Below are 25,952 nucleotides of genomic sequence, written 5' to 3' on the forward strand. Positions count from 1 at the left end.
AATGTGTGATATTGGCTTTCCAGTGAAGACGTTTTGAAGTCGAATAACCATTGTTATGCGTTAGAGATAGCATAGGAGTTGGGGGGCTTTTCTCCACATGAAGATGCTCCTGTCAACTTATCGGATGTCTGTTATTAGAATAGAATGTCACTGATGATTGTAAAGATGATCCAGTGAGGTTTATGGACTGACTAGGGAACTTTCAGGCATGTTGGCAAATCATATAACATCAGCCCTTGAACTCTACTCAAGAGTCACCAAAACCTTTCTAAATATTCCTGTTTGTAATACATCAGAAATGTTAACGCTAAATGATAGTCCAACATCCATCATTTTTCAAAGATGTCGCATAGCTTTCTTCTACTTAACGCAACCATTTGGACTCTCCATGGAGGTCAAGACTTCTCTACTTCCGAGCATGCATTAATGGCTGCTGTATTCTGAGCATGTCTAAAGGAGGCCATAGACGTAGAGATTCGCTCGTTTGGCGATGTCACCCCGATATGCCCACATAGAGGTGGGCGATATTGGGCTGATCCGATCATGGGCCCTAGAGCCCAACAAATGGATCATAATGCATCCGATACGGGCGGTCAGATCGCAGACCACATAAACTCACAGATGTGGCCGTGATCCGACAGGATTTTTTAACCTGCCCGATCGAGATCTGGCCGACTTCGATCGGGGAAGCCCGTCAGATGCCTCCACACATGGCTCAATAAGCTGCCGACTCGGCCCGTGTATAGGGGTCTTTATTATTAACTTTCTAACCTATATTATCTGTTGATCATGAATGGTCTACAGGCCTCAACAGGTTTGATACACCTGTAACCAAGTGTTTCATCCTTAACAAGACAAAAAATAGGTGAAAAGAGTAAAAAAAGAAAGGTCCTTGTCAAACAAATGTAGAAAAGTGTTGTAATGCACAAATCTTATGGCTGGAAAATTGATAAAAATGTCTTCTGTATTTACTAGACACAAATGAGCGATATCAGGTGAAAATATATGCCTGCACTTGCTCAGATTTAAGACCTACAAATTTGCACCTTATTTCAATTTCCTGCATGTACCGAGGAAGTGCAAATAGCTTATTCAGAGGCAGATTAATGCAAAAGAGCTAAGGGGGGCTATAAATCTACAAGCGCTGACTTGTACCATCATGTAAGTATAATGATTATCAAACTGAAATCAGGTCTCTGAGTATCAGCTTAACGCAGAGAAAATTTGCTTGATGGGAGAGTATTAAAGTCATGCTATAATATATCCATGCACTGTGACTAAATTTTATAGTTCATGAAACATATTAGTATTACGCTATATCCTCGTACATTCGAAAGGTGATTTCCATTTGGAAGCTCGTTTTTCACGAAGATAAATATGACATGAATCATAATTTCCCCGAAGTAAATATTAGAAATAATAAAATGCTCAGGAAGGCAAGTTGAGGGATGACTGTAATGTTTTCCATTTGTATGGTAAGTGGTGAACCTTGTGGCCTATCAAGTAACAAATTGAATGTTTAATCTTTCTCCATGCAGATTGAGGATGGCAAAGTAGCAAACCCGTTCACAACAAATTGAGAGTTCTCTCTGGTGACTCATGGAATATCAGCTATTTTGTCTTTAGAGGCCAATACAGAGTGTCAGCAGAGCTTTGTCAAAATGTATCACAGGCGTGAAGATGTAAAATTGCAATTTACAACAAAAGACTTTAGGATAACTGGCAAACCTTAGGCATGCTAAATGTACAGCAAATATTTAGACAAGCTTCTGAAGGCAATTTACTGTTCGGGGAATTTGGTTAGCCTTTGTGCAAGGTCCCAGTGGTGAGGAGAATGGTGCACATTGTATAGATGGTCTCTCTTGTACAATGATGGATGCTCTTTTACGTCCATGAACATGGTAATATATTAGAATGCTAATGGTTATTTGGAGTCTACTTGCAGAAATGAAGTCAGAATAGAATGTATTCCCAGGGTTTTTTTGTTTTTACTACTGGTAAGGCCCATGGCCTCATTTGCCAATACAGTAAGGATTTACTATACCTACTATGGGGTAAATTTATCAAAGAGTGAAGTTCCGCCACTAGAGTGAAATTCCGCAGTTCTCCATTCATTTCTTTGAGATTTTGAAAGGCGTATTTATCAATGGGTGAAAGTGAAATTTCACCCTTTGATAAATACGCCTTTAAAAACCCCATGGGAAGTGGCGGAACTTCACTATTAACTTCACTCTTTGATAAATTTACCCCTATGTGTTCTTCTACCCACTTTCAACTGTTGCTTTGTTGACCCAAGGAACTGTTAGATCAATATCGGAATATGTTACAAAATGGGATCATTACAATTACTAGTATCACAGTTCTCACCATGGAGTAGTTGGCTTGGATATAGTTATGGCATCTCTTCCAACCCATATTCCATTCTGAGAATCTTTACTAAGTGCTGCATTCCATTTAAAGTCCAGGTACCTTTAATGGATCCATGCAGATATTTGGGGGCGTCTTGGAGGCTTTTATTGTTCATAGCATTTTTTGTGCAGCAATGTTTCACCTATCCAAATACAAAGGTGATGGGAAATAGAAAGCATATAGGGAACGTAAGCAGAGCTGTATATTATTATTATAGCACTACTATCTGCAAGCAGTACTGTGCATTCATTATTCAGGAGCCACGTATCCCTACCCCATAAAGCTTGCAATCTGTTTTGGTGCCTGAGGCACAGAGAGATTACGTGACTAGCCTGACATTTCTTGTTGATCATGGAAGCATAATCAGTTGGTAGGAGCAAAAGTGGGGTGCCAAGCTAAACTTCCACAATTACTCCCTCAAAACATTGTGATCATTCAGGTTGCCAAGCAACAGCACAGCAACCAGTAACGTTATTCCAAAAGAATCACTGAAAGAAAAAGATTGCAATGATAAACCCAAAGCATTTGCTATTTATTTGGTAAAGGGGAAAAATGATATATATATATATATATATATATATGTTTTCATGCACAAAGTCTTGCTTAAAGAGACTGAAAATATACCGGCTGTGAGCCTAAAATGAAATGAAAGAGCAAATAAAATTGTAGGGCACCAGTGTTTGGTAACATTTTCATGATCCTACAACTGGGAAATGCTCGTTGTGTTAAAGGTTCTGTTGTATATTAATTTTAGGTTGCAATATCTGCACTCTGCGATGACACTGCTAGCATTTTGATTAAGGATTTTATACATGAGAACATTTTCATTATCTTATGTCCCAGAGATCTCATAGGATTGGTTGGAATCCTGACCTGCAGCTGTGTCTCACAGTGTCAGGATAAATGCTTGCGTATTAAAGTGCGACCTATGCTGTTTTCCCTGTTACATGAGCAATTAACAGGGCTCTTTACTCTTGGGAGAGTCAAAGCTCTATAACAATAATAATAAAAAAAAAACATGCATTGACTAGTAGATTTAATAATGCTTAATATAATAGAATTTTTATTACAAAACGAAAATAATGCATTCATAAATCTGAATTTTCTCTTTGGACGTGATTATCAACCACTTTATGTACTTAATATAAATTAAATGGAAGCACTCAGAAATAGGTTGAAAGTAGATGCAAAGAAAGAGAGAGAGATGGGAGGTGATCATGGCTGGTTTGGGTGCTACTCATTTATGGTGGGCCTGTCAAGAAGAACCTGTGGCACCTCAAGAGATAGGTACTGTAGGAGATTAGTTGGGTCTTTGTTTCATTAACATTTCCCATGGTTCATGGGCAAGATGGAGACAAAGCTGAGGAATGTAGAACATGAGTGGGCGATGGATATCCTACAGATAATCCATGTAACTCCCGTGTTTTCACAATGATCTGAAACAATGATCTAGTCTTGCATTTCTCATAAAACAAGAGAAAAAAGTCTTAAAAATTACAGGAATGCATTTTTTTTCTCACTGATAGCTTGGCGTCCAGTGACGTCTGTGCATTAATATTCTCGTTCTCGTTTAGTTCCAGATTTTATGTGCAGGATAATGGTTAGCCCTTTAAGACAGCCACTAATGACTTTATCTTGTCTATCGCAGTCATGCCCTGTCCTTATTCCGTGGATGTATTGTTAGATATGTCTCAACTGGTTGATTAGGTCAACACTGAGTGGATTTAGTGTGCATGAATGATTTACATAGGTCCAATTTACAGAAGATAGAGAGTGTACATAATATATATTGTCTGGGCAGTGGCTTGGTGATGTCATCAGTCAAATTCAGTGGCATGACTTATTGAAAGTTGTATATTATACCATATAATAATAATATTAAAATATAAGGATATTAAAATCCATATTATCCATATTATCCTCCCCATGATGGTGTCGTCCATCCTCATATTTTAATACAGAGTATGCCATGTATTACTCCGACATATGCCCATAGCACTAAATATAGGAAAAAATCCACACAATATAACTTCACTGTATTGAAGAGCTTATAGTCTAATATTCCATTTGGAAATGACATGATTTGTGTATCACTGTTTCAGTGCTTGATTTCTAATTGCTTTATGTATATGATAGTGTCACTTAGGTGTTTGGCAGTGGGGAAAGCACTCACCACGACTCAAAATACATACATGTAAAGGTGTAAATAAATGTCTGAGTTAATGATGAGGGAATATGCATGGCCAAGGCCGGCTCTGTTCTAATTGGCACCCAGTTGAAGGTCTGATAAGGGTGCCTGCTTGCTAATTAATGTACAAACAGAACAGGAATCCTCATCCAGCTATTAGAAAAGCAGCGAAGTCTCAGTGAATGGCTACAGATTGATGAACTCAATAATATATCATACATTGTTGTACTTTGGCAGAATACTTTATTGGTGATGGCATACCCTTATTGCATACATACATGGGGTCGCCCTGTACTCATAAAAATACCAAATTGGTTTGTCTTATCCTTCCATAATTTAGCTGAAGCACAAATATAAAAACTTGTTGAGCATCCATGGATAAGACACTGCTACAAAACAACAACATCATAAAGGTGTATTCTGCAAACAAAAGTAGCCCTCTTGTGGAAAGAACAAGAAATATCAATATAAGAAGTGCACAGTGATAATGTTGGATATCACCCTCACCCCCCAAAAGATGGATGAAACAGATAGAAAGAATGAAAAAATAATTATCGTAACCCCCTATTAGCTTAAATAGGAGGTCTACAATTTGTCTGCTAGGATGGGCCTTGAGGACTCCATAGACAAATACAAGAGGTCCCCTGCACTCAACCCATTATCAATATATTAAGGACATTGAAACATTTTGTCCCTTAAGCTACTAAAAATGCTTTAAACAAAACAGGGATTGTTTGTCCATATATTGCAATATATTTAAGCTGGCCAACTATGTCAAAGTCATCCTTGGTGTGGCCAGATCCTACACTCCTTGACTCCTTGAGGAGTCCTTGCCAATAGATGGGTGCCATGCATAGATAAGTGGCATTCTCTATGGAAAGACTCTTTATAGTTATGGAGGTCCAGCCTGTGACAATTCACCCTAAAAATTTGTGGTTTATCCTATGGCCTTTAAGTTATGATTGAACTACAGTTGGCAGAACTTGACTTGGCTTCCACCATCAGATATGTATCCTCCCTCTGTTCCCTTCATGGCTGCCACTTTCTAGGGTATAACTCTTCACTGTTGTGTTTTTTTTTATTCAATTCTCCCTTGGAAAATCTGCCACCTATTTGCCATTGCTGAATCATAAAATATTTTAATTTCAAGGTTAGCAGTTTTGTCTTGCATACTTAATTCATAATTAGCTGCTTTATAAACCTGCTCTGTGAATGTAATTTTACTGTTGCCAAATGTTCCTCATGAATAATTTAAGGCAGAACTGTATTTATCGAATTATTAGTACACATAACGGCCCCCTCTTTGTAAACAATGCCTATGAGTTAACTGTAACTCTGAAGCAAAAAAAAATCTCCTTCTCTGCATTTTTTAGTTGCTGTTTTTTTTCCCACTGCTGCTCTGATTTTTTTTGCACAGAGAATGTCTTGTGCTCTTGTGATGTCATAAACTTGACCTGCTTCTATGGCACAAAAGCCCAGGTATCATTAGCCGCCCAAACACAATACCTATTCAGCCAGGCTCCCTTACTTCGGCAGTTTTCACGAACAATGATATTATTTGTATCTGTTCCGCAGCGAACATTTTTTTTGCAGGGGGATCTAGGACAGAAAGGGGAGAAAAAAATCTCTTCTTTTATTGAGTTTTTTAGTTCTTCGTGGCAGAAGTGGAGTCGTTTCATTTTATAGTAATACACTATCAGTTATTTCCTTTCCATGGCTTGCAGTGACAAGCAGCTTCAGATCTTACTGCAATGATTTCAAGCTCATTTTCTACTTTCAGTGCATTGCTTATGGCCTGCCATGTTAAATATATATATTTTTACCTTTAAAACTCTGTTGTTGCATGTTACACTTGTGCTAAATATAAGCACAATGGAGCACAAGAGGCACAATTAAGTTCAAACACACAAGCCTGAAACACTTAAGGCAACTCAAAGCTGATGGCAGGACCTGCCCAAGGGTCCATGGCCTCTTCCTTTGACATGATAAATGTTAATATGATATGGCTGACAAAAGTGTCATATATTAGGTGATCAGCTCACTACATGGTAAAATTGGTTGGCGATGCTCTAATGCAGGGGTCCCCAACCTTTTTTACTCGTGAGCCACATTTAAATGTAAAAAAAGAGTTGGAGAGCAACACAAGCATGAAAATGTCCATGGGGATGTCAAATAAGGGCTGTGATTGGCTGTTTGGTAACCCCTATATGGACTGGTAGCCTACAGGAGACTCTGTTTGGCAGTACATCTAGTTTTTATACAACCAAAACTTGCCTCTAAGCCAGCAATTCAAAAATAAGCACCTGCTTTGAGGCCACTGAGAGCAACAGCCAAGAGGCTGGTGAGCAACATGTTGCTTGCGAGCTACTGGTTGGGGACCACTGCTCTAATGCATTCAATCATTCAGGTTAACTACACTTGCAAAAACATAAGTACAACACACTTTCATATCATATGTGTACAAGATTACAAGTGTGCTATATATACTGTACATTCAGTATTCACACTCCTACACAGAGGGTGCAGGGTCAAATTGTGTCATATAATTCAGCAGAAGGACCTGCACTCCATGTTTGGTGAGTTAATTGTGTTTATTGTTAATGTATATCCAACGTTTTGGCCCACATTAGGGCCTTTCTCAAGGACCTTTTGGATGCCTACAGGGGCGTAACTACAAAGGAAGCAGAGCCTGCAGTTGCAGGGGGGTCAGGGAGGTATAAGGAGCCCCAAGAGGCCCAAATAATAACCAATCTCAACATATATTGGTAAAACAGGTCAACCTCTGGATTTGTTAGGGGCCCTACAAATGCTGTGGGGCCCAGTAGTTATGCCACTGGGTTCCTATGAAAACAAACATTGCACATTTACACACAAACCATCTGCACAAGCAATAACCTATACAGATGGAAACGGCACATGGATACTAATTAATAAACACACAAGCATACAAATAATAATAGTGTGCTAATAAACAAAACTCATGGCCACACACAAATAGCAGATGGGCACATGCACACGCATGCTAATGTGCAAACACACATGGAGCCACACACAAGCATAGAAATGTGCAAGCACACAGGCATATAGCAGATGGACACACACACACACACTGATTGGAGTGTATAAGCACACTAGCCATGTGTGTGACTCCATGTGTATGATTCATTCCAGAGCAGTTTTAGTCTTCATAAAATATTCATTTTGGTTGTGCAGGGCCCTGTAATTGCCATCTCTCACCCTGAATTATTTATATCTTGCACAGACTGACAAAGCTTTGCCATACGGCCTTAGATGAATCAGAAACAAGGATCTCTGCTGCCAACAGCATTATAGTTTCACAAAATATGGCATCAGGCGTCATCCCGGGCTGCCTCATCTCTAAATCCAGCTTTTCTTGATTTGACATTCTCTTTACTTCTCCATTGTCTTAGTGAGGCAGAAAGGTTAGCTCTCAACTCTAAGTAGCAACCTTTCTTGCTTGCATTATAGCCGTTGTGCTTGAGAGAACTAATGTATCTTTATTGCCCTTACTTTTTTTTTATGCCTGGTAACAAGCCGGGTACTTGTGCTCACTTTAGAGCCATATATTATACATTAGGCATAAAATGATGCAAATAGTCTTGAACTACTCTTCAAACAGATAGTATAGATCAGTGAGGATCAAGCTCCATGTCATAAAATGGAGAGTGAACAAATAAATAAATAACAAGCGCAAGGCAAACTATGTCACATGTTACTGACGATGCATTTGACACTCAGCACATCGGCACAGTTGCACAGAGGGCAATAAATATGTATATTGCATTACAGAAACCTAACTGGCAGTACTCTACAACCTTAAGAACCAGCATTTAGAAGAAGGAGGTCATGGTATATTTATTCCCCTAAAATACAGAGTAATGTATGCAAGTATAGTTTATATTTTACCTTCCTTGGCTGCATCTTTACTTTTATACCTGTGAGTGGCAGCAGCTGTATTGTTTGATTTGGCCAAGTCTTACACTATAGACACCATGGACCCAATGCAACTACAGTCTGTCTAGTGTGTCAAAGGGAATTCTTCATGGTGGCCCTAAACAGTAACCTACTCCAATATTTGTGTTCAATGAAATTATTAAAAGTTCTCGAGCACTTTCCCCTCCTTTATAATTCCAACTTCTATCAAGAGCTGCTCTAAATGGGCATGTCCCAGCTCAATGAAGCAAAACCATCTCTTAATACTATGAATTCAGAAAGACAGACGTCAGTAGGTACCTTCAAAGCTCTCATAATCAAGTTGATGGTAATACTGAGAGAGATGAAGTAATCAGACACTTATGAATCATGAATGAACATTTAGAGTGTAGGGCTCTAGAAAAACACATGGAATCCATGGTTAATGCTATTTAATGGAAGTGTAGGCTTTGAATATGATGGTAGCAACTTGCGACCCTGGGCAAAACTCTTCAGACGGTCTTCAGCCAAAAATAAGAAACTCCAAGGCAAACTAACTGATTCCTATGAATACTTACATTTTAGGACATCCTGGTCTTGGAATTTCTCTCCTCTAGTTTTGCCCTGATAGCTATCAATACTGCCAGTACCTTAGAATGTATCATTTTTGTATATGATAGTTAGACTTTAGTGATGGGCGAATAAATTCGGCAGACATGAATTTGCGGCGAATTTCCTTTTTTTGCTGCAAGCGAATTAATTCACAAAACTGAGGAGACAATTCAGCAGAGAAAAATCTGCCACGTTAAAAATTTACGAGCATCAAAATATGTTGCGCGTCAATATTATTTGGACACCCATTGCCTTTAATGCATTTAGACTAAACAGTCGCGCGTATAAAAATTTACGCTCGCGTCAAAATTATTTTGACTTCAAATGCATTTTGCAAATTTCTCGCCCATCACTATTAGACTTTATAATAAACTATGTTAAGGCTTCATACTAATAGATGTCTATAAACCAGTTATGAACAGCTGGTGGCCTTCAGCTGTAGTTAAGAGTTGTAGTACAACTTCCAAATAACCACTGGTCTCACAATCCAACATTTGCAGTTGCTCCTTGAATTTAATCAGTGTATTTGTTCCCATCAAGCACCATGAATTAAAGCGGTCTATGGCACAACATGGTATTTGCAAACCACTCCGGTAAAGAACATGTAATAGGCTTTGGTCGCCATGTTCTCAGGCAAAGTTGCTTAACATGCAACGTCAAGCTATAGTCTTAGAGGTCAACAAAGAATGATTAAGATTGTTTTGTGCACTAACACACAAAACAAACCCGGAAACTCTTCTCTAGTTATTTTGTAAATCTGCTTGTACTATCCTTTTATAAAATTTATAGTATGACTCTTTCTTTCCCCTCCTTTCCACATGTGGTACAAAATAGTTTATTACGACGTTAACACCTCAGCTCACTATGGAGCTAAGAGAAGGGATTAATTTATTGCTGTTGGCTCATCAGCAGAGTTAGGTATAAAAGAAGGCTCAGTGCTGTTTAAAGTAATGGATGGTCAGATCGCACATTTCTCTTGTTTGTTGACATGCGGGAGTAATGAAGTTAAAGCTTTGCACACATGTGCCCCCCTCATTAAGCTGCATTACCTGCATTAAAACTTATAATTGGCACTCAGAGCCGGGCTCACATTAATCATTTATAATGTTTTAATACGTTTTTAATCAGGATCTAAAAGGCTAGAGGATCTGTCAGAGGCAAGGGTAGCATAACTTTCTCGTATGTGTGAGCCTGATTGTTTTATTTCACTGATGATCTACTTTTAAAAAAACACTTATATTTTAAAAAAGCTTGATTAGAAATGCAACATTTTCAAAACCTTGTGTAACTAAAAGCTGGTCTTAAATAAATATTAATTATCATATGCTGTAGATATAAACCATCTCTCATAGTGAACGAAACCAAAAATTAAAGGGGTTGTAAACCCCAAAATAAAACATTGAATTAATGAAAGAAAGTATAATTCTAAGTAACTTTCCTATATACTTTGATTAGAAATTTGATTTGCTTTCTGTAGTATAATGCTATTAAAAGCAAAATCTGTCTTTTTGCAGTGCATCTTCTTATGCTTGAAACAATGTAACAATGTATAAGAGTGTAACAATGTATAACAGTGTAACAATGTAAGCCTTGCATGTTTCTTCACAGGTCTGCTAATCAGCTGGCTCCTGTTACATTGTTTCAAAAGTCTTAGAGCCACCAGGGCAGGGGCTACAATGGCACACACACATATCACTTTCAATAGCAATTACAATTGCCTATAACTTTAAAACTAATGAAAATGTTTAACGAGTTTACATTGGAAAGTTGTTTAGAATTATCTTGTCTTTCACCAGGCTTAAGTTTTGTTTTGGGGTTTTTATCCCCTAAAATTCTTTTTTTTCCCCCTGTGATTAAAGGTTTAACACTCCTTAGTTTCTTTTTCTTGTAGTTTGTGTTATGCTTTCTGGCTGGAATTCTAGTTATCTTTATAACAGGGCACTGTGGTCGGAGGTTCAGGGCAGAGACACAAGCTCAGATTCGGGGAGATTAGTCTATCAGTAAAAAATCTCCTCTTCTTCGGGGCGACTAATTTCCCTGAACAGCCTCCTGACGGCTAGAATGTAAAACACCGGTGGGATGGCAATCAGCGCGCTTTGTTTTCCAAAGTCGCCCAAAGTTGCCTCACGAGGAATGTTCGGGCGACTTCGGAATACAAAGCGTTCCGAGTGCCATCCTGCACTCTTTAAATTTTAAATTCTAGCCGGTGGGAGGCAGTTCGGGGCGATTAGTCGCCCCGAAGAAGAAACGATTTATCGCCGGGCGACTACATCTCCCCGAATCTGAGCGTGTATCTCTGCCCTCAATCACCTCTTGCCGACACCACTTTAGGATATTGAGCAGTGAGTGAGATAAGAAAGCTTAGCAAGGCAAAGGAAACAGCACCATGGCAGTTTTAAAATATATCAAACCTTAATATATTAAATTGCTGTAGAAATAGATGTATTTAAAAAAAAAAAAAAAAAAAAAAAAAAATATATATATATATATATATATATAAATATAATAACAGACGCAAAACAAACTGCATGTAGTTTTATACAGTACAAAGGATTATAGATGAGTAATATGACAGCCCATTGTTTTACTGCCACCCATTCATCTACAGTACCTTTAGCCCTGGAATTTTGATTAGTAGCTCTGTTACTTGGCTCACACAGCAATATTAATTTTTGTTCTCTCTTTTATCACGCTACATCTCCAGTCCCCTCTTTTTGCTCGAGAGAGATGCTTAGTACTACGGTTGCGCAGCAATCTTTAAATGATCCCCTAATCTCTCCACAGCCTGTAAAAAAAAAAAAATCTCCCCTGGAGCTGGCAACAAGTTACTAGGGAGGCATTTGATGTGAGGCAAGTGATGCTGGCATTTTTCTTAAATAAGGAACTTCGTGATCAGAGCTGGCAAATAGAGCAGTGTCCAGAGGGAGTGAGAAAGCTGTTTTAATGAGCCCACAGTGAAAGACAAAATACAGACTGATTGACAGGGCGAGTGATCTGCTGGGGAAATAATGTCAATGCTGCATTACCCATTAGAAACAGAGGAATGGGTACAGAGTTAAAAAAAAAAAAAATCAGGGGAAAAAAAAAAAAAATTGGCCCTGAAAGGAAATCTTTGTGTAAATATAGTGCACTTCCATTTTCCTTTTGTGTCGTGCAGTTGACTTCTTTTTAAACAGATAACCTTATCAGAACTATCACGGAATATCTGGAACGGCGGCTGAAATCGCTAAGTAGAAAACTGACAAAAACGGAGAAGCGTGACTGACATAACATAACTCTAGGAAATGTTTATTTTTACAGTGCTACCAACTACCTGAATGTGTTACATCAAAACGTGTTTAAAAAGAAAAAATACATATATATCCCCCCTTGCTGGCGTACATAATTAGGGATGCACCGAATCCACTAGTTTGGATTCGGCTGAAGCCACGAATCCTTTGCGAAAGATTTGGCCGAATATCGAACCGAATCCGAAGGGGAAAACATTTTTTACTTCCTTGTGTTGTGACAAAAAGTCACACGATTTCCCTCCCCGCTCCCCGGATTTGGTTCGGCTGGGCAGAAGGATTCGACCGAATCTGAATCCTGCTAAAAAAAGGCTGAATCCCGAACCGAATCGGTGCATCCCTATACATAATAAACGTAAGCCTGGCGCAGTCTGTTTTTATATGTGCAGAGTCATGTACCGAAGAGGTCGGCAGAGACCTTATAGAATCTATAAACGGACATTGGCAGCAGCTGCCGGGTTAGAACAGAATTAAAACAACAAGTAATGGTTCATGCTCTGCCTTGTACAACTGGAGAGCCCGCGAGGGGTTAATTCCTTAAACCTAATAATGTCCGATAGTGAGGTATTTGTCAGGAGATAAAGAAGTGATAGTATCTGGGAAGTGGGTCCCTTGGTGATTGTAGTACAAATATTGTTAATGCGGCGTGGTTCCTACAGAGAGGTAGAGTAAAATAGCTTCAGTCCGCTGGAGACAAATTCTGTTAAGGCAGAGCAGGAACCCAGAGACAAAGGACACTAACCATTGAACTGAACTTTCCACCATGGATATTTGCCCCACCTTGTACATTGGTATTTACATGGAAGGTTTCACCGGTTCCTCAATAAACATTGTTTTATTAAGACCCAGTCTGAAAGAGAGGATTTCTTATTTTCCTTTCCCCGCATTTAGAGGAGCTACTTACAAGGGACATCTGGTTGCGGCTATAAAATTCAATACCACTCCACTTTGCTCTTAGCATTATGACGTCATGCATGTGTTCCAAGTATATGAGTTCTCTAACTCGAAATGTACAAGAATTTAATAAGTCTGGTGTTAAGGCAATTTGTCATGGCATATTTGAAGTATAAATCAGACTAATGGAGCAGATTTTTTCTTCCCCCTGTATGGCATTAAGGCATGGGAACCCTGTAATAGCTAATGGCAGAAGTGGAAAAAGAGAGAGGGCCTGACATTAAGACCCTAGCATTTTGGAAATCCAATATGTATTGACCTGTGTACCATCTTAGTGCAGAGATCTGATGTCAGCAGAATGTAGTCTTGTATAGGAACTGCTCATTACAGGTTTTCTGAGGGAAGAGCATTGTCTCTAAAGCTCCAGAACCCGATCGGCTAGAATTGCTCAGTAATCAATACTGAAAGCGACTGATGGCCTGGCCTGCTCAGCCAACACAGCTGTGGCCACTGCTTTCAATGGCTTACCAGTAATTAGGGAAGACGGCTTGGAAGCAGCAGAGTGGTCACTCCCTCATCCATCGCTGCCAAGTGTTTCAAAGGCTTCATCATGTTCATTGTGTCATGCACGCAGTTGCCATGTACTTTTTGTGCTCCATGTGGATTTATATCTGTAATAACTATAAACAGGTTTTGATGACTGTGAGTATATATATATATAACAGCACTCATGAAGAACAAAACTACATTTATTGGGATGAGATTTAAGCTTTGTTCTCTTGAGATATCAACAGTAGTTCCTTGGGTAGTTCCTTGGGTGCACTTGAGGGTTGGTCATAAACGCTGCCTAAACTAAAAGTCCATCCCCAGGTCAAGGTGATTGCCGGTAAATTCAATACGGAGAAATTTTTGATGCCCGTGGGGCTACTTATTGTAGTATGCCATAACTTGAAATGGCCTGTTTGGAATCATTTGTTGGTTACTAATAGCAAGAAAGATTTTTGACCCTTGATGCATGAAAGGTTCTCAGTAGTGATGGTCGAATTTGTCGCGAAACGGCGAAAAAGTAGCAAAACATGAATTTTGACACCCACGTCAATTCTGGCGCTTGTGTCAATTTTGACACTGGCATTAAAGTCAATGGACATCCAAATAATGTTGGCGTGGTTTTGGCGTGGCCCATCACTAGTTTTCAGCTGTCAGGTATTTTCCTTTGTCATTCATGGAACCCTAACCTGAAGGGTACTATTGCTTCTAGTTCTAGGAACTACAATAATATTTTGCAGAATTATTTTGTTATGTACAACTATTGGCGATGTCTTTCCTAGCCCATTTACCCAAATCAACCAATCAGATGAACGTTTCCACTGTACAAGGCTTGTAATTGGTACCTCTAACTGACCACTGGAAGGGTCTTCCTCCTTAGAACACATTGAGATATCTTCACTCCTTAGAACATTCTCAGTTATCCTCATTCCTATCATGTAGCTCCGTTTGGGTAACTGTTTCATAGAAATCCATTTGCACTTCTTTAACTGCCATTTGTTAGGAAATGATGGTATATTTTTCATAATGGACCATTTGAAGGTTCTAAAAAACTATACATTCTTCTTAAAAGTATATAAAATGAGTGAACTTTTCTACAGGGAAGGTTTATTTCTCCTTTGACCAGAAAGAAAAAAAAAATCATTATTACATGATTAGTGGCTTGACTAGGTGAGAAACATCAGTATTAGAGAAGTCAGTGTGGATGAGCTGTATTAATTGCCTTACACTTGCTGTGTAGATAATTCTTGTCAGCTCCTTGGCCACTGGTAAGTTGCACTGCCTGATAAAAAGCTGATTAGACCTTTGTTCTGAAAAAAAACACACACAAGGGGGGGGGGGAAGCAGTGTCAAGTAAAATGCATCACATCAGCTTTTCTCTGACAAACCAAATTCATTCCTTATGTAATTGATAATGGCCTTAGCCAATTATTTCACACATTACAATACACAGAGGTCCCCTTTACAGGTTCTGCACTGCTGTAATTAGCTATGCTAATATCTCCTTTATTGGTCCTAATATTGCTCAACACCTTTGCCATCCTAAAACCCACTGGAGCCCTATGCCCTGTCAGGATGGCTGATTATTGAGAAGGATAGCTTTAATCAAACATAATTGCAGTTAATTTTTCTCTCCTGCTCTCTGTTGCCAGCATCTAATGCCACCGACTCCTTGATATTCCATTAAATTACAATTAAACAGCCTCCTTTGTTTCTGATTGTCCTAAACAACACCACAAAGTTCTGTAGCTGTTTAAAGAGAGCTGTTTGGTCGTAATTGCTTCCCAGCTCACCAAGGGCCAATTTACACAATGCCCATGTAGAATTTAAACAGCTCATAATCTAATGGATATTACACAGGAGTCTAACACTACAATTAAAATGATTTTCATCAGACAGGGAAGCTCTGGTTAATCAGCTTCATAAAAGTAAATATAAATGAACTAATTCATAGCTTAAATACACAGAAATTGAGCAACCTAGAAAATGCTAATAGTATGGACACTATGATTAAATGTGTATAACACCTTCATAACACTGAGATAACCTTAACAGGGAACCCCCAAAAGTAGAAGAGGGAGGTTACCCATTAATAACCCTAAGATTAAAAAAAAAAAAGAAACTGCTCACATAAACTTTCAACACTTATTTTCCAATGTACAAAAAGGAGACTCTAAAACTGGAAGTTTTGGCACTTTTATGAATTTAGCAAAATATTTGATTTCCTCGACAGCCAAAAGTGAAAAATAAATCACTTTTATATTTTATACAACATTTATATTTACATTGCATTGTACAGTTACATTTTTTTTAAAAACAGTTCACAATAAACATGGATATCCAAGAACCGCTGAACCTCATAGGTGAAACATCCTTAAAACACTCCATTCGGAAAAAATAAAATACATGATATTTATGTATTAAAATGAATGTTTCCTACCCTGAATTTTGTATTTGGGATTAGCATTACTGTTAATTCCGTGTTAGAATAATTGGCATTTATTGAAAACCAGCTCCTGCTCTTCACAATTTATTCCTGATGTACTGGACTGGATCCATTCAGAGGCATTTTATGCGTAATGATTAATCCCTTTCTTACATTTCTAACAGAATTGCTTGAGTATCGTTGTTTTATTAATGAGAGCGATTACACCTCTTCCAAAGTTTATCGTTAAATTCCAAGCATAGGAATACTAGTCGTAACAATATAATAACCAGAATTGGCAATTGTTGTTAATTTAAAGATTAACAAATCAGTTTGACTTGTGAAGTAGATTTTATTTTTGAGCTGTATCAGACCAAAATAGTCCCCATACCTGCTCCCTTGAGTTGGAAATTTAATACCATTAATTTTCCCACTGATCATTTTCCTGTGATACTGATTTTTGCCCAAACACTTGTAACAAAGGGGAAAAAAAATTAAGCCTCTCGTGGCCTTTAAAAGCAGCATGTTCTAACTTGTCACTGCGTTTTCAGAAACATCTGCTTCTATATCAATTATATGCTTCATATAATTCATTCATTGAGGGTACCAGTTGCTCAGTGGAAAAGAAAACCCTCATGGCTAGGATAGATTACAGACTCAAAATTATTTTGCAACTGAACTTAGACTGTCAGGTTCAGCAAAATAGGCACGGCAATGGGCATATAACAAATAATATTCTAAATATAAATGAATTCTAGTGAACCCAGAAAAGAATAAAGGAACCACAAAATGTGTTCACTATGGTTCCCAAAGGTGAACCACCATTTCTTATTTAATTATCAGAAGGTTGTTGTCCAAAGTAATTTTAAAATGATTAACAATGTTAAATTAACTAATTCTCAGTTGTAACAAGACTGTAAAAGATCAAATGAAATAAGACCCATCAACTATGTAGATCAGATGGCATCTCAGACACATGCTGTAAATTTAGCTAGAGAGGTAGATCTACCAATGTAAAAAGGTGCCTACAAACTATATAGGTGCTGTCCAACGTTTTACATTAATTGGGCTGACAGATCACATGACCAAGGTCAAAATATGTTAAAATAATATCATAGAAATTGGTTCTGAGAAGGCCCTTGGGCAGGTATCAGGCCAACCCATGGACTTCCAATCAGTCTAGTCACCAATACTTTAGAATCTCATCCAAGAGGCAGCTCTAATACAATTGTATCTCAAATAACCCCTCAAGTCAGAAATCCACATATATGGATTTCTCAGAAACAAGCACAACAGGGGCAATGGAAGCCAAGGAAAACAGTATCATTATATTCAAACCAGGCACCAGGTTAGTGTGAAAATATAGAAGACCTTCCAAAGGTATCAAAAGAACCAATTGAAGGCCACATAGAGACATCATAAAGGGCATTTGCTTGGGTATAGTATAGGCTCAAGATTGTGGGCCCCAGTAGCAGTTATGAGCCCAAGTTGACCAGTGTCTGTTTTAAATGCCTACCTGTATCCCAGTGAAATCTTGTCGGAGCATATTTTTTGCTTAGAAAATCAAGTGACATGTGAATATATTTTTTGGTTCCTAATGTCTGTGGCACTACTAAGCCAGTAGTTCAATGAAACATCCAAACGTATCTGCTAATAAAATAGTTACTGAGATGCCTTTGCTCTTTTCCTGTGAACTCTCTGGCTTTATTAAAGATTTCACAAGTCCTCATCTTCTGCTAACAAAAAAAAATATGAAGATATAGTTGTAACTACTTTAAAATGTCTTTTTTCCTCCCTCTTAGCTTTCGTCTTCTAGTGAGGCAGAGAGAAGCAAGTAAATAAAGCACATATTTCAAGCTTGATTTACTCTGATACCTACTGTGAAAGATTATGACTCTTTAGGGAAATATAGACAGGGTCAGGGAATTAGTGTTCATAATGGTCATTTTGATAATGGTCCAACAGATGCAACTGGAAACACACTGTACACAATTACGCATAATGCACTAATGACAGGTTAGAATTTTTATCGCCTTCTAGCAACCAAGCAGCAAATCCATGTTTAGAAGTAATAAAGAGTTTATTGGTGTTAAAGCCAAAGATTTTCTGACACTGGAAAGATTTTTTTCCCTTCATAACAAGAGCATTAAATCCTTTGTGTATCAGGGCCGGGGAAGGAGATATGTAAAAAGCAGTTGTCAGATATTTCCTTAGAAAAAGCCAATTAAAGGGTAATAGAGCAAAGGAAGGGAATTACCATTTGACTTGAAATGAGTGAATATTCAACTCCTGTCTCATGCTGCAGCAATAGAATTATACCTTCATGGATAACCGTGTATTAAGTCGATTTTGCAAATAACCCTCTATTTCCCAATCCATCGTAGGCTTTCTGAGCAGGAATTGGGGATTGTCATGGGAGGTGTATGTATGTATGTATGTTCCTGCTGGGTATCTTACCAGGCACAGGAGGGACTAACATTTTATTTAATAATATGTTTAATATAATAATTAATATGACTAGTGCACCCACTTGGAAATTTTAAGTAGAACAGTATTTATTTGTGATAATTCACACCCAATTCATATGGGACTAACAACATTTCAAAGCTTTTACTAGTATATATTTTGTAAAAAAAATTAAAATTGAAAGTTTTTTTAAAATTTACACCCAATTCATAAAGGACTAACCACAATGTTTTGAAACTAGTATTTTTTTTTTTTTAAATTACCAATTCATACTCATACAACATCAAACTCATAAAGAACCTGCCAAGACTGTACAATTATAATTGGGCAAAAATGATCCAATGGTTTAAATTATGAATGTACAATTCTTTTCCTATTTTCCAAAATTAAATTCTTCAGGACTTCATAGTTTTTGACTCCATTGTTCTCTGGAAACCTGGCCCAGTATCTTCTCTTTGGCAACGTATTGCTTAATAGTGATCCTAGTGTGCTCTTTTGCAACTGAGGACGGAAATGGGGGGCAAATGAAAACTGCAACTTAACAAGCAAACCTTTAATTTTCTTATAGCCTTTACAGCGAGATAATATAAAACGTAACATCCCTATGCTAAGCACAAACCAGCAACTGCATTTTAATATTTAGCGGCCTTTTAAAAATTACAGTATATGGAGATAAATCATTAAAATTAAGTGTGTCAATTTACTTACCGACTACATAATAGGCTGAATGCTTAATTTTTTTCCATCCGTTTTTTGCCATTTTCACTAGTTATTTATTTAGACCTATCGGAGTTCATAGTGCAATATTACATGAAAATTTGATGGGTGCTTGAGATTCATCCACAACACAGGAAAAAAATTTTGAACATCTAATATAATTATCATATAAATTGAATAATATTGAATTTTACATTTTTCAATTTATCTTAAATTAGTAAGATTAACTGTGATGGTCAAAAAATAGCACATTTTTGAAAATTAAAAATATAAGGGACATGCAAAATCTTTTAGGTATTCATTGAAATGGTGTCAATAAAATGATTTGCCCAGAAAAGCTTCCATGGCTTGGAATACACATAAAGAGAAAGAGAGAGGGAGAGCTTATGAGCAGACACATTTTCAGTGATCTGCTTTTACTAGCTTTTCCGAGACATGACATTTGTTCAGAAGATTAGCCAGGTTGTAATGTGTGGAATAATTGCACTACACGGATGTCCCAGAAGTGAAAACCTAATTGCTTGACAGGACTATAACTTTGCGGCGCTCTCTCACCTTGTTAGGTCCTTTTCTGATGCGGTTCAAATCAAGTCTGGCCGCAGGTGTGCCTAATTTACCTCACAACAGAACGTGCCGCGTTTAATTGCAGAGAAGTAGTTTGGAGAAATGGGTGGGTGGAATATAAAGTGACAATGAGTGTTGATGGCATATGGGTGTTCAGATGGATGGGGAGGGAATAAAGGTGTTAAAGGGCAGGCGTTTCATTTGCAAACACTGCATCTGGGAAACGGCTCAAATTCTTTTTAAACTGAGGCCTGCGATCTACTTGAATAATGTGTTTTAAGACGTTTTCAAGAGGATACAATCTGTTTCGTACTATGTAAATCGATGTACATTTTGTAAATTTTGTAAATATTTATTAATAGGAAATTAGGACATTCAGTTCAGTTATTTTTATTTTCATAAAACAGTCGTTTGTCTGCCGGGTAAAGTGGTGCAGATCGACCCTATTGGTGCAGCCTAGATGAGGAATGGTAGTATAGGCTACTACAAGTGACAAAGCTATCAATGCCCTGTTGCAACTGCAATAACCTTAGAGCAAAGCTTCTCCTAGGAATGGCAGCCCTCTTGTTTTAATTTGTAAAATACAGTTTTTATAGTTAAAGTGTATTACACTTTTTTTTTCATGGAAAAAAAGGATTAAAAGGATTAACTATGTGTCAACAGGAGAGCAAGTCTATTTGCCTTCCTGATTGGACTTCCAGTGGGACCTCATTCACCGGTCATTGTCACTTGGACATCCCAGTTCATCTGCAAAGGGTTGTATGAGAGCCAACCAACAGATGCCGGGACATTTTTCTTGTTTACCCCCACTTTTTGTGAAATCCGGTTATATGTAAATGCTGTAGAATTTATACCATACATTCATTGCAGTACTAGATGCACAGGAAAAGCAGAAACTTGACCAAGATCACAGGCCTAACCACCAAGGTGTTCCTTTCTCCCAGTGGAACTGGTTTTAGAAACAGCTGGAAAGTTCTACTTGTAGTTGGAGACATTGTCTGTCCTCCAAACCTCCAACAGTGCATGTTTTAAAGATGTAATTGTCAGAGAACAGGTGGCTCTGTCATTAGCACAATGCATCTGTCACAATAACCGGTGATTACTCCACATGTGCCTACACTAGGAAATCTGGCGCTCACAAAACAATTTGATTGGCCAGATATTGCTGAGAATTTCATGACTTGTAAATAACATGGGCAAAAGTTGTCTTAGTTTAGGAGCCCAAAGTAGCCTGTCTTTTTTTAAAGGTTATCACTGTTAAAATCATAAAAGCAACCATGCAGTTGGTCTCTTTGACTGCTAGTTCAGGCCTGTTAATATTGTTACGTAACCAAGCATTACTAAATTATACGATTCTTAATCTGTTCAGTCCGTTTTTGACACACTATGTCAGTGACTACATATATATATATAATACCATATTTATTTTTCATTTGCTTTGTATCTATGATACCTTTCGAAAGACCAGCATAGCAATAAAGCAAGATGTTCTGTTGTATAAGCTTTCCAAGCAGTACAGGCATTTTCTACAGATAATCTATTCAACTGAGAGTCCCAATGAATATTTTTTAAGAATATGAACATGCTTGATCCCTTATAAATAAACCTGACGCCTTATAAATCAACAACCGCAATCGCACACGTTTCTAACTGAAATTTAGAAGTGACAGAACAGTTGCAAAGGAAAATGTTCTGCAGTCGGATAAAGGATTGTTTTATTGAAACAGGCAACTTTTTTTGGAACTTGGGTCTGCTGTGTAATAAAACTGCAGGTGAAAGATTATGGTATATTTTTCTATAGTTATTGGCCTTGGTTTCATTTCCTAAGAGCTATTTTCCTTGGATGAGTTTCACTCGGCGCTGTAATATTTATTTAATGTTTTGACATTAAACAGGAAATTTAGTATGAGGCTATTGCTTAATGCATGAAATAAAAATACTACTTCTGTATTTATACATGTGCTTGCTGCCATATTGCTTACCTCAGCCTTCAGACTATAGTGCAACCATGGCTGGAGAAGAGGGCTCTTCTGCTTTTTAATATTGCGGGTATAATATATGTTTATAGATATCTGCATGTTCTGCTTCCATACTTCTGTTTACCGAAAAATAAAAATGGAAAATAAAACCTTGTAAGATATGATATGTGTTCGTCTAACTTCACAGTAGGTTCTGTGCAACATTGAACTTCTCTCTTCCACTGATATACTCAACACGTTCATAGCTTACTGGGCTTTCTTAGTGTTATTATCCATATGAGCTTCTAGTTTTAGATGATAAAATCCATTGAATACTATAGGAAAAGGGAGTTATGAATTTTTAATTGTAAGACGATTTTTGGAGAAAAAGGAGGGGCTGTTAAATGTATTTTGATTTTCAAATCATGTGTTTTAATTTATGAAAACTCTTAATATTGGCATCTGTAGGTTAGATTCCAATTCACTTTCATGGGAAGCTTTGTTAGTTGCCTGGCACTCATCTTTAATTCTTAAACATGTTCCGGTGTTAATTGTGGAATGATATTCTGCTGGTGGCATTTTGATTACCATAGCAGTGGTGGTGAATCCTGGTTAACCTATACTTATCATTGCTTGGTATAATACTGTCTCTCTATTAGACTCACAAGTGAATATTTCTTTCTCTCTCTCGTTCTTTCTCCAGATTCTTCCTGAAGTTTTTCCTCAAATGCAATCAGAACTGCCTGAAAAATGCGGGGAATCCAAGGGATATGCGAAGATTCCAGGTATCCTATATGTAATTGCACATTGCAGAAGTGGATATAGTTGGTTATGGTGGTTTGTTACCTTATTTTAATCTTAATAATCATTTTACATAATCATTTATATTATTAATAATCATAATCAAGTCTGCTCAATAAGATTATGGCTCGCCAAGAGCAGAGCTATGGAACTAGAGCAATGTGAGTGATGCTCCTACATGTGAGTTTGCACAGATTAATGAAAATTCCCACATAAAGAAGGTTTACATTTTCTTTAATCAACATTTAAAAAAAAAAAAAAACTGAAACAAAATTAAAATTAACTAAACGTATCAACTAAATACATTACAACTAAATGTTTCTTCAATTTCTAAAGGTTAATTCATTTTGTGCTTGATTTCTTGTGGGCAAATAGGTCTTTGTGTTTTTGAAGTGAGTTTTGAAGAAGCTTTCAAAAGTAAAACGGTGGGGGGTAGAGCTGTAAACAATGCACCCACTCAGTCTTTTCAGAACAGTTTAGATCACTGGTGAGAGTTACCTTTTTATTTTTGAATTAGCAGTTCTTAAAGCCTCTTGGCATTGACAAAAGGGAGAAAATCTTACTAAAGAGAGGAACCATGATGGGGAAGAGCTGTTATATTAAAGACATCTCTCAAATCAACTCAGACCTTAAACATGCAAGGATTTTGGACCAGATTCAAGCACATCTCTAAATTCAATTCTAGATTTCTCCTGTAGGCTTATTTTGAGTTTTCATCACTCCATCTCTCTCTATCAATCTGTGACTTTTAGCTCTTCTCTTTTGTTTAAAAGAACTGCATTCTGTGTTACAACACAAAGTTTTGTTGATTGTCATCCAAGGAACCCAAAGGTGAATGTACCTTTCAATGAAAGACCCAAGCTCTTTGTTGATTACAGCACTCTAACCACAAGAAACCGTACTATAATTAATTCACTTTAGTGTGATTCATAAGATAATGAAGTGTTTACAGTCAAGTGTAAATCAAACGAGAGATCAGTGTGACTTACAACTTCGCATTTCATGCAGAATTGAACAAAATTCACAATATAATTTTATAATGTCCTGAAAGTAAAATAAGACTTGGAGGAAAAAAACTTAGTTTAGAGCCAAATTTTATTCTACACCCTAGGGGAATTTCAAAGTACCCGTTCCTGGTTAAGTTATATATATATAAATAAAATAACAATTACCATTTCCTTTACTGTAAGTTACCACTTGTCCTAACCTTTGCTCCAAAAGGAAACCCTATTTGTTTTATTTGCACTTTTATTATCCTTAAAAATGTTTTGTGTTTTATTATTCTTGATCTGCTGCACTTTGCTAACACATCCCACACAATGCATAAAGCACAAAGGTGCTTGTTGGTTGATCTGTGCAGGACCATAATCTCAAAGGTTGAAGCATTACCATAAAACAGTAATAGATGCCAGATTTTCATCAGTGGGAACTAAAGTTGCGAGACAGGAAGTAAACCCAAAAAGAAAAATAGAGTATACATCTACTGTTTCAAAACTACACTTCATTACCTGATTGCACAACAGACTTAAGAAGGCCATATTTAGGCTCAGGTTAGAAGATCTGTCTACAAGCCATTTTCTCTCATTTACAGATGCTTGCTGAAAGCATCACATTTCGAAAGTTTATAGCACCATTTGTCACCTTATTTTACTTCTATATTAAATGTTTTCAGAAGTAAACATTAAAGTTCTAACATACAATTTTTTATGTTGGATTTCACCTTAGGAAAAATAAAAGTCGTCTTTCCTAAAACACTCGGCACGAGCTTTCATTTCTCATGAATCTCAGCTTCAAGTGCCACTGGTAATATTGATCCATGTGAAGAGTGCAGAAGGTCATACCTGGAATGACTAAAAATGTCCTCTTTGTCTTACTCATGGCTGACGGAGGCATCAGTCATTATTCTGTGGTCAGTGGTGGAACTGCTATTTAGCAAAAGCACTTCTCTAGCCCTTGAAATATCTGTGATAGAATTCAAGTGAACTATGCTATACTTCCAGCTTGGTGCAGATAGCAGGCAGGAGAGGGTTAATGAAGAAATGAAATGCTTTTTTTTTTGGGTGAACTGTGTTATTTTCCCTTGGTAACTGACCTATATATAAATTGACACAGCAAAGACAGTCATGTTTTCTTCCTGCCTTTTTTAATACAGTGTAGAGAACCAAGACGGAATAAAGAACATGGAGAGTCTATTTAATTCTGTATCTAATTCACTAAAGAGACAATATATATATATATATATATATATATATATATATATATATATATATATATATATATATATATATATATATATATATATATATATATATATATATATATATATATATATAGGTGTTTACTGACCTCATCATTAGTTCTCAGAAAGTTTTCCATTTATTGCAGCAGAATACAAATGCAATGTCTACATATTTAAAATAGCCCAAGTAATTGTATATCGTTGATTCAATACAACATTGGATGTACCACCATTACTTTTGAAGTCAAATGGAGAAGCTTAGGGGGTTATTTATCAAAGTCCAAATTCATCTCAATATTTTCTGAAAAAAACTCAGAACAAATCCACTTGGGTTTTTTCGGCTTAATTATTAATACACTTTTCCGAAAATTTTGTTTGCTGGAAAAAAAATCTGAAAAAATAGTTAAAAACTACGAATTCTTCAGAATTTTTTTTCAGATTTTTGCCCGGAAACTTTGGACTATTGCACAAAACCCAGCGCAGATCAAAAAATCTTTGGGACTTCTCCCATTGACTTATATGCAACCTTGGCAGGTTTGAGATGCCTGATTTTAGTATTCAGACTTTTTCCATCCTCTGGGTTTAATAAATTCCAAAAAATTGGTGATTTTTTGTTCCCATGAAAAATTTGGATTTTATACTAAAAAAACACAATCTTTTGGGTTTTTGGCATTCAGAGTTTAGTGGGGAAAAAAAAGCATAAGAAATCTGAGTTTTCACGGGGAAAATCTGAATTTTTCCCGCAAAAAGAATTTTTGGGAAAATGTAATAATAAATACGAGTAAAAAACCTGAGTGGATTTGATCGGAGTTTGGAGCAGAAAATGTTGAGATAAAATCAGACTTTTATAAATAACCCCCCTCAGTCATTTAAGTTGTTTCCTTGGTCAAACAGTGACATAATTGAGCTGAAA

General features: G+C 37.1%; 1 protein-coding gene across 1 annotated transcript in view; it reads left to right on the plus strand.

The window, feature by feature from the left end:
* ebf3.L (EBF transcription factor 3 L homeolog) overlaps nucleotides 1-25,952 on the plus strand; it is a gene marked incomplete at its 5' end in the record, with an annotated part of 133,316 nt that overhangs the window by 62,620 nt on the left and 44,744 nt on the right. The window contains 1 exon segment of the mRNA NM_001090332.1: nucleotides 22,703-22,784. Within this exon segment, the coding sequence (NP_001083801.1) occupies nucleotides 22,703-22,784 (82 nt within the window).

This window comes from Xenopus laevis, chromosome 7L (genome assembly GCF_017654675.1).
Source record: "Xenopus laevis strain J_2021 chromosome 7L, Xenopus_laevis_v10.1, whole genome shotgun sequence".
NCBI lineage: Eukaryota > Metazoa > Chordata > Amphibia > Anura > Pipidae > Xenopus > Xenopus laevis.